The sequence below is a fragment of the Genypterus blacodes genome, unplaced genomic scaffold, assembly GCF_046128005.1.
Source record: "Genypterus blacodes isolate CSIRO-AG114 ecotype Tasmania unplaced genomic scaffold, CSIRO-AGI_Gbla_v1 ptg000129l_1, whole genome shotgun sequence".
Lineage (NCBI taxonomy): Eukaryota > Metazoa > Chordata > Actinopteri > Ophidiiformes > Ophidiidae > Genypterus > Genypterus blacodes.
The window spans coordinates 100,120-110,000 of NW_027466931.1; the positions used below are offsets into that span (position 1 = coordinate 100,120).

A 9,881-nucleotide genomic window follows, 5' to 3' on the forward strand; every position below is an offset into this window, starting at 1 on the left:
ACACAATATTTAGTTAGCCACATGGTCTGTGTGTGAAGAAGGTGCCGAGCGATTTTTAGTGTTTTTATTGACAGTTTATTTCCGTCATGTTGTCTCCAGGTAGAGCCTGAGATTGGTTCCTGATAAAACAACAAAAACAGACAGAAAAACCAGAAGAGGCGTGACTACCAGGCAGGCCACTGCAAGCTGGGAGCCCATCAGAGGAGGACTTCGCCACGACGTTGTGTCCTTTTCACCATATGTTATCAGTCCTGACCTCATCCTGTGGCATTGTCCATTGTGATTGGAGCAGTGATTTATTAAAGGTTGGGCGGGGGACAGTATGTAGAGTGTCAACTGGTGGTCCTGGAATTCTACAGAATCTGGTTGCCATGAAAGTGGCTCCACAAGCCCCGACAAAAACCTTCAAAACCACAACAACAAAGAAAAATACAACAAATCCAAATAAAATGTGAAACAAACTTTAGATTATAGCTATTAATTAAATCATTGTCTCTCTCTCGCTCTCTCAAACACACACACACACACACACACACACAGAGTTGCATGAGGGCAAATGAAGCTCCTTTAGCAGCATCAAGAAGAGGAGGGGGAGGGCTGGATATTAATAACATGTTTCTCATAATAATTAAAATAATAACCATGACTTAATAGTCACCAAGCAAAGATAGAACGAGTAGGTGGAGGGAGTTACAATACTCAAACAGGAACCAGATGAATACAATGGAAAACAAACAATAAAAGGCCAAAGCAGGACATTTTTAAAAATCCAGAAACAAAACAAAACAAAAGTATTTTCCCATCAACCCCAGCGGTGGCAGTGGATGATCAAGATTGTCTTGTGATTGGTTGATTCCAAAGAGGGCAGAACATTTTTTGTTAACATTACACTCCTCTGCTGGTCAACTACAATCACTTCCTGTGTTTCTGTCATCATGGTCATGGCGACTCCCTGGGCGTGTGGCAAGAGGGAGCGCTACCATTGGTCGGTTCTGCTTTTTCCGGAAAAAGCCTTAAACATCACAGAGTGCAAAGAAACACTTCCAAAGAGAATTCCTCAGTAACAAAATATTCAAATCCAGGATCACAAAGCTCCGATCGCAGTCAGAGGTTGTAAATTACAGTTTCCTATGCGACACGAGTACAGTGAACAGAACTGAAACATTGTATTCCAACGGATTGCTTCGCGTTCAAAGATGTCAATTGTCACGCGTCCATGATGCAACGCAACACATCACGTATACTCAGAGAACCGTGTATACATCTTTTTCTTTGCCTATATCTCACTGAGTACGTTGCATATTAACACAGTAAATGTGTAAAACAGAGAATTTTCAATTTTCTGACACCTCCTGAAAGCAGCAGCGATCCTGGATATCTCGATTCCTTTTCTTAACATTATGTTTCCCTCGTCTTAACACTTCACTTATCCACCCTTCATTTCTTTAGTGTCTTTGTATCATAAATCAAAGCTCAAATATCTCATTTTCCATCTCTCTTCTCACTACATTTCCCAGAGTCCATTGCTTACATTTCTCCAACTTACGTCGCGCTTAATTCTGCATCCTTTTTTCTAAATCTCACACACGTCAAAGTGACAGCGACTTCTTTTTGCCATTTTCACATCTATTGATCAAGACATCACATACTCCATTTCCATGATTGCCAAACAAATGTCATGCATCACAACCACTTAAAGAATCATCTGCAGCTTCAGCTTCATCAAAACAAAACAAAACAAACTAAGTAAACACTTCAAATATACACAGAAACCGTCACAAAGATCACAAATCTTTTCCCCAAAGCTCCACTCTGACACTTCCTGTCCTCTGAGTTAACAGCAGTTTCTGTCTGTCCTCTAGAAGGAGCTGCAGAATAGCTTTCTTTGGCTCGTAGCGCTCAGTGATGCATTCATGTCACACTGGAGACGACAGAACTATGAGCTTCCAGTGGGTAAAATAATTCATTAATTTATGCTTACAAAATTTTGTGTGTTAATACTCAACCTTCCTTTATTTTTAGATTAAATCTTTTGAAGATGAAAATCAGTGTTGAACAGTTCATTTTCTATCTAAAAGGTCTTTCAGGTGTTAAAATGGGACATTAACGCTTCATTGTTCATTTTAAGAAACCATGTTGTTCTACAGAGGCAGGTTTGCCCTACATAGAGAAAGAAGAAACATTCAATTGTAAACTGTATCTTGGCATAATCAAGTTAATCGGAGTGTAAAAGAAATCTCCTATGTGATATGAATGCAGCTCTGCAGTCAAGTTAGGCTAAGCAAGGCTAATGCAGTTAACCTGTCAGTGTGACAGGCTTGCCTCCTGTGCTAACTGTAGCTAAACCAGAGCCCCGATGCTGAAGTCTGTTCACACATAAACAAGTATCCAATCCAGTAAAAAATCTGCATACTGCACCTTTAAACACACAGCTAACTTGTGCTGACAGTCGCTAGCTCAGACGCTAACGCTTCAGCTTTAAGGCACCATGTTGTCAACATCCAATCAAATTATTACCAAAATGATCAGAAATCAACAAAATAAAACCCATAAACAATATAGATCCCGTTTGTAACATCCTGACAAACAGTAAAAACTCTGCTTCATCCCAAAATAGTGTGATGTTTACACAACCGCTAACCCGTTCTAATGTGAAAGCACAAACAACCTCAAAATCACTCACACACACACACACACACACACAGCAGGACTGAAGACACAAAGTGTGTGATGTTGTTGGCATTGTATGTGACTCTACTGGTTGTGCGTTCAGCCAATTATAGACACCCACACACGCACGCACACACGCGCACAAACACACACACACACACACACACACACAGCCTATCTTACTACAGCATTTGTAGCCACGCTATGTCCTCTTTGTGAAAGCCTCCAGCTAATCAGAAAGTTGTGAGTGAGGTGAAGTTCAAATGGGCGTGTCCTTGTTGTTTTTGAGGTCTGGCGCGCTGAACTGGCGTCTCATCCTGGGTGGGGTGGTAAAGCCCCACCCACCCTGTGGCGGCACCGGCAGCGCGTCTCCAGGGCGCGGCAGACTGTGGTAGTTGGGGTAAGGGCCTGGTAGGAATGGTGCATTGTGGGAGTTGTAGTAGGGATGATGATGGTACTGATGGTGCTGGTGATTATACTGGAAGTTTGCCTCTCTGTCTCTGACTCCACCTCCTCCTCTTCCACCTCCCCGTCTCTCACCTCCAGGTCCAGGCGATGGCCCCCTCCTTTGCCTCGGTCGCCCTTGGTGATCACCCCCGCTGGATTGCTGGTCATTGTCATGGCGACTGTTGCCATGGACCGAGCTGTCCAGGGAGTTGCGCCTGTAGCGGTGCTGCTGGTTTTGGTTGCCACCCTGCTGGTGGTAGTTGTTGTAACCCTGGTTGCCCTGGTTACGATGTTGCCAGGCTCGGTTTGGACTGGGTGTGCGCATGCGGGGGGGTGGGACTTGGAAGGGGAGGGGGGCTTGGAAGGGGAGGGGGACTTGGAAGGGGAGGGGCAGCAGAGCAGGAGCATATCCCTGAGGAGGAGGAGGTGAAGGAGAGTTTTTACCCTCCACTCCTCCAGCTCCACTTCCCTCCTCCCTATATTCTACCCCCTCGACTCCAGCCTCGCCCAGCCCAAGAGCCTCAAGGGCAGAGCTGGCTGGTCCCCATGACAACCGATGGGCAGGGTTACTCTTAAAGGGGAACTTGAGCTTGCACTCCTGAGGAGGAATGAAGCGTCCAGTGCCGGGGAGGTGAACGGGAACGAGGGGGGCGGCCAGACCTGCAGAGAGGGAGAGAGAGATATTTACCAACTCTACCAGGTAAAACGCAACAAAATGTTTGTATATTGATGTAATGAATATTGTGGCCAGTAGGAGGTGCTACTGTGACTTTCGCTGGCTGTTAATGTTGAGCTCAATAGAATATTTCTCTACGTCCACCTTGGTTTTGTCCTCGTAGTTTCTTGGTAATGTTCTGCTGCTGCAGATTCAGGATTCGTTGCTGTTCCTGTTTCAGCCAGCGGAGGCGTCCTCTCCTAAATGAAGGGTCCGCATCCATCAGCCGCTGAACTCTGCCCAACGGAGAGTCAGAACCTTCGCTGGCCCCGCCCTCGTCCTGCTGGTCCTCACCTTCACCATTTAGGTCCTCATCATCCTGAAAGAGACAGCATGAGTGATGAGGATGAACAGACACGATCAAACAGGACAGAGAGAGAGTTTACCTGCACAGGTATGATGCTCTCCATCTTTATCATTCTGTCTCTCAGCGCTTTAATCTCCTCGTCCTTCATGTTGTTCTGTATCTTCACCTCCTGGAATTACAACAATCACATGATGAGAACAAACACAATACGATAATAAAACAGTAATACTAAGATGTGTTTACATGTCATGTTACATCGGTAATATCTATATCTATATCTGTTCACTTCAATTTGTGCATTTAAGGCCGAGGTGGGGAACCAGCCTTGGTCCAGCCCGCGAGACAGACCAGCCGATCGCAGCGCGAAGTTTTGTGTTCAATCGCGGCGCACGATTTGCATGTATATGCACTGACTGATACAAATATTAACAGAAATACAATTACTAATAAGTTCATTACAATCAGATCACTCAGAAGCATGAACTAACCTCTAAGATGTCAGTCAGCTTATCGATGTGAGCCTTCAGGTCATACACCTTCCCCTTCTCTCTTCCATCTCCTGCCTCCCCAGCACCTCCTCCACCTCCACCTCCTCCACCACCACCTCCTCCTCCTCCTCCTCCTCCTCCTCCTTCCTCACTAGGAGGACTCCTCTCCTCCCCAATGCCCACGGTGTCGCAGACATCCTGGGCCACGGCTCTCCAGCTCTCCCTCTCATTCGAGTCTTTCTTTGCATACATTCGGCACAGTTCCTTCATTTTAACAATGGACAGCGCTTCAATCTCCTGACGGGAGTGACGGAAGTCTCCCAGAGCGACCTGAGGGAGGGGATAGCAAAAGGCTACGTTTAGATTTAGATAGGTTTCATTATCAAAATAAAATATTTCTGTGTTAATAGTTCTACTATTAGCAAGTGCTTAAGTTTTACTTATGAAATAGTACATATTAAACCATATATTGGTGTAAATGTGAGTTAGTGAGCGTGACCTCGTAGCAGATCTCTTTAACAGCCTGCATTCGCAGGTCTTCAATGGTGACCCGCTTTGGGTCTTTGCTGATCCTCCTCCTCTGAGGGATTTGGTAGACTCTGAGAGGCTCCCTCCTCTTCCCACTGCTGGGCAGACCACAACGCTTCACTATGGACTGAACCTGGGGAGAGAGACAGACAGGTGGTCAGACGGACAGACTGGCATACAAATGATCAGACACACAGACAGGTGGTCAGATAGACAAGCAGGTACCTTATTAGCAGGAAGTTTCTCCCTCAGGGAGGAGATCAGCCTCCAGCTCTCCTCACAGGAGCGTTTGTCAGAGTCATCACCACTGTCACTGTCAGCATACTGTAGCGCACGCGCGCACACACACACACACACACACACACTTGTTACCATGGTTTCTGTGTGTTGTTACTGTTACTGTTTAACATCAGATATAAACAAAAAACTGACCAGCCTGTGCTGCTCCAGCAGCAGATCAGCTTCCTCCTTCTCTTTACGGTACTGAGTCTCCATGTCCTGCAGTCTGAAATACAAACAAAGAAATCAAAGGAATCATAGTGACTTTAAACACTGTATTGTTGAATGATAAATACAAGCGGTTTTTCATTCATTTTGTCTTCTTTACCTTTTCTCCATCTCCAGTTTGATGTCGATCCCTTGTTTCTCCAGCAGTTCTCTCTGAGCATAGTTCCAGTCCTCTGGCTCTCCCTGCTGCTCAGCGGTGACACTGCGCTCCCTCTCCAGCCTCGCCTGCTCCGGGTGGTTGAAGCGGAACACATGGTTCTTCCCCATCACAACGCGGTTACCTACCAAAGGGTTGAGGGCAGGGACAAAGAAGGGGAGTGTTACAGAAAAAGGTTGTCCATTCAAATCATCTCTCCTCATAAACCATAGGTGTCAAACTCAGGCCCGCGGCCCAATCTGGCCTGCAGTGTAATTATATTTGGCCCGCAAGATAATATCAAATGTCTATTAGAGCTGGTCTGCCGGTATATAGCACATGCACCGCTAATACTACACATCCCAGAATGCTCTGCGAGTGCGTTCTATGTGACATCACGAGCCATCTCCATGTGCTCAACCTGCAGCTTCAGGGGCGGGGCCGTGTCAGCACAGACACGTACGCTGAGGTGAGGGCTTTTTAAACTTAGTTTTGCCTGTGGGAGACCCGGATGCTGCAAGGAAACTTGGGCCATTTCCCGTTCTGCCAAACCATGAAGGAGCAGATCTCTACCTCCGCGTTGCCAAGTACACAGTTCGCTGAATAACTCTACGTACTCAGCGCCGTGTTTACCCGGCGATTTGTCGACTTTGAAGCCCAGAAATGTACGTTTCTGTAACTGCTTAGTAATCCGTTTGCAGTTGACGTGGAACGCACAGCAACCAACCTCCAAATGGAGCTGATTGAACTCTGGTGACACTCAAAGTCAAAGTATGACTCCCCCCCACCCCAAGCTGCTCAAATGCTCTCTAGTGTAGCAAACTGAGCCTTTCTTTATGCACTTTTGTCTCACTACTCCAAGGCATGGACTGTGAATAGTTGAATTGTTGGATTTTCATTGAAGGAAATTATTATTTTATTTTGGTTGTTTTGTTGTTCTATGAAGAAAAGGTTCCCATTGAAAATTAACTTGAAAGGTTACAGATAGAGAGAGGCATACAAGTATTCTTCTATTTATTTAAATAAAAATAAGACACAAATTCCACTGATGTATCTCTTATTTGAAAATCCATTTCTCATGTCTTTAAGATAAGAGATAAGATAAGATAATCCTTTATTCGTCCCACATTGGGGAAATTCACATGTTTACAGCAGCAAAGTGGATCGTGCAAAGCAATAAAGGGCATTAAGATAAAATAAGAGCCTACTTACAATATTAAGCTGTGTTCCAGACTTAATGTTTAAGCTAAACTTAAGTATGTTTCCATATGAAAAAGTTGATCATCAGATATCTGGAGAGAAGGGAAAACATGCACAATCTAAGTCTGGCCTGCAACTAGGTCCCAGTTTTTTTTGGCTCACTGTGTATTTGAGTTTGACACCCCTGTGACATAAACCATAAAACATAAACCACACACACACACACACACACAGTGTTGTACCTTGTTTGAGGATGACCGCTTCAGTGATCTGCTTCCCATTAACGTACGTCTCTGCTCCGACCAACGGCTCCAAAGTGACAAAAACTACAGAGACAGCGAGAGAGACGGGTAGAGTGAGTGAGAGTGAGAGTGACAGAGAAAGAGAGAAAGATTGGTGCACATGCAAAGAGAGAGGGAGAGAAGGGCAGAGGCAGATGTCAACAGGTGGCAAGAGCGAGAGAGAGTCAGAAAGACAGACAGGCAATACAGGTAGAGAGAGACAGGTGGTACAGAGAGAGAGACAGTGAGCGAGAGAGAGAGAGTCAGACAAATGAAAAGAACATAAATGATACACATACAAAATAATCTATCTTACTTGAGCACAACACACACCTAAACACACGCAAGCACACACACAGACAAAAACATACACACACACACACACAGCAGAGAGTATGGGGGTGGGGCACAGGAAATATGGGTGTAGGTGTAATGCTGATGCTGCTTTGGCAACTGATAATGTCTGACAGAAACGATACCTGACTGATTTCCTGGCAGCTTTTACAGAGAGAAAGAGACAGAGAGAGACACAGTCACTCATGAAAAACGCACACACACACACACACACACACACACTCAATCATTCAGAGACACGGGGTTGGATTATCCGATAGACAGACAGGTAGGTGTCTCACCCTCTCCCTGGTCATTGGTCTCACTGACAAACACACAGTGAATCTCCTTGATGAACTGACCAGACAGCTTGATGTCCACATCCTGCTGCCCCACCCTGACACAGACAGACAGGTGAGTCTTTAATGAATGAGATGTTAGTGAGAGTGCTGTAACACATTATAGTGATCACTTCCTAACCTGGTCAAGCCCTCCTTGATGTAATACAGGAGACACTCTGACATCAGAGGGTCTTCATTCAGGTTCACCAGGTGAGGAGTCTGCGCACAAACACGTTTGTTTATGATGGAATTATCATTCTCAAATGTTAGCAGAGCATCATCTGCATATCTGATGACATTTAATGAAGTACACAATTCTTTGTCACAAATGACTTTGTTGTTGAGTATTTTTTGTGGAACCATTTTGGAAAGAACGCTGCTCAATAAATAAATGAATTGATGGGAAACTCACTCCTTTGGGAGAGAAGACACCAAGCGTTCCTCCATCTTCTTTAATGGACACACCCATTTCTGCTAACAATGCTTCTCTGGATGAGACAGACAGACCAACATTAACATCATTAATTAGCATCATAATCAGCTGGTTGTAATGCCATAAACACTTTACCTCTCCAGACGGATAGATTCAGTTTTCCGTAGTTTCTCTTCCCATGTCTCATTTAGTTCTGCGATGATCTTCTCTGTCTCCTACAACATGCACACACACACACACACACACACACACACACACACACACACACACACACACACACACATAAATACAGTTTATAAAAGCATTCTTTTTTTTTATTATCACTTATTAAAAGCTGTTTGTTGTTTATCAAACTCTAATCCTACCAGCAGCATCTCCGCCGCTTCCTCTTTACTGATGTTCTCTGCGGTGGCAGGCCCCTCCCCTTCTTCCCCATTCTCCATTATCTGATCATGATCAGCAGCTGCTTCACCCTCAGGGGTGGGTTCTGCATCTGGAGGAGAAAGTTATATATGTTTACAGATACAATAAAGAATATAAAAGTGTAATGTTTGTGAATGTCTGCAAACACGTCCACTGACACTTACCTGCAGGGGCGGGGCTAAGGTTGGCCTCCATCCCATTGGCTGTGATTGCCAACTGCAATGGAGATGGTAAGGAGGACATACCTACAACTCCACCAGAGACGTTGTTATTAACTGTGTGTGAGAGAGAGAGAGAGATAGAGAGAGAGAGAGATAGAGGACGCTGTGTACTGTATGTTTACATTCAATATACATCATCCATACAGTATGTCTATATAGTGTGTGTGTATACCAGTGTTGTCCAGCAGCTCCTGCAGGCCTTGGGAGAACAGCAGGCTCCTCAGTCGATCTACTTCAGTCTTCAGCTCTCTGATCAGTTTGGCGTTTGGATCCTCATTGATTATGGCGTTACAGCGGATCTGTTTGGCTCGGTCAGCATACCTGGAACCACATAATACCAGATTACATCCATCCTATAATGTTACAGGAGATCTGCAGACAGATTAGGCTGCGCATTTAAATGAAATGATCATATAAGAAGCTGCAATCTAGTTAACATTGATCCACAGTATTATGTTGGTGTAATGAATTGTATTGTGTGTATTATGCATTGGGGTAATTACAGATGGTATGGTAATCATCCAGCTGCCCCGCGGCTGCTGGTGAAGAAGTCAGTGTCTCCAAAACGCAGCATATTTTTCCTAAAGAGATTTGCTGATGTGTTGTGCAGCACGAGTACGGAAACATACATGTGGGTAAGAACAGATTGTAACTGACCTCAGAGTGCTGAGTGTTTCTTCATAGTTGATGTCTGCAGGACTAAGAGCAGCAATCATGGCAGTCCGGGAGTTTCCTCCTGAAACACAAACACTGTTATGAGGAAACCTTGTACCAGCACCGCTTTACTGTTAGAGAGACAGAGCCAGAGCACCTGCTGATTTGCATTATGTCAAAGTATGTACCAGCCACAA

The 9,881-nt window shown here is 44.9% G+C and overlaps 1 protein-coding gene across 2 annotated transcripts in view; it reads right to left on the minus strand.

Annotated features, from left to right (window-relative positions):
* Positions 1-50: 50 nt before the first annotated feature.
* Positions 51-9,881, minus strand: part of LOC143010701 (kinesin-like protein KIF1C) — a 17,416-nt gene continuing 7,585 nt past the window's right edge. For both annotated transcript variants that reach the window (XM_076163190.1, XM_076163191.1), the window contains exons 13-29: positions 9,688-9,766; positions 9,203-9,351; positions 8,974-9,084; positions 8,752-8,879; positions 8,522-8,601; positions 8,366-8,441; positions 8,093-8,172; positions 7,915-8,009; positions 7,241-7,324; positions 5,763-5,943; positions 5,588-5,660; positions 5,381-5,479; positions 5,127-5,288; positions 4,628-4,957; positions 4,219-4,308; positions 3,938-4,151; positions 51-3,777 (exon numbers count right to left, since the gene is read on the minus strand). In XM_076163190.1, coding sequence (XP_076019305.1) covers positions 2,930-3,777; positions 3,938-4,151; positions 4,219-4,308; positions 4,628-4,957; positions 5,127-5,288; positions 5,381-5,479; positions 5,588-5,660; positions 5,763-5,943; positions 7,241-7,324; positions 7,915-8,009; positions 8,093-8,172; positions 8,366-8,441; positions 8,522-8,601; positions 8,752-8,879; positions 8,974-9,084; positions 9,203-9,351; positions 9,688-9,766 — 2,879 coding nt within the window. In that variant the 3' untranslated portion in view covers positions 51-2,929. The remainder of the gene's footprint in view (positions 3,778-3,937; positions 4,152-4,218; positions 4,309-4,627; positions 4,958-5,126; positions 5,289-5,380; positions 5,480-5,587; positions 5,661-5,762; positions 5,944-7,240; positions 7,325-7,914; positions 8,010-8,092; positions 8,173-8,365; positions 8,442-8,521; positions 8,602-8,751; positions 8,880-8,973; positions 9,085-9,202; positions 9,352-9,687; positions 9,767-9,881) is intronic.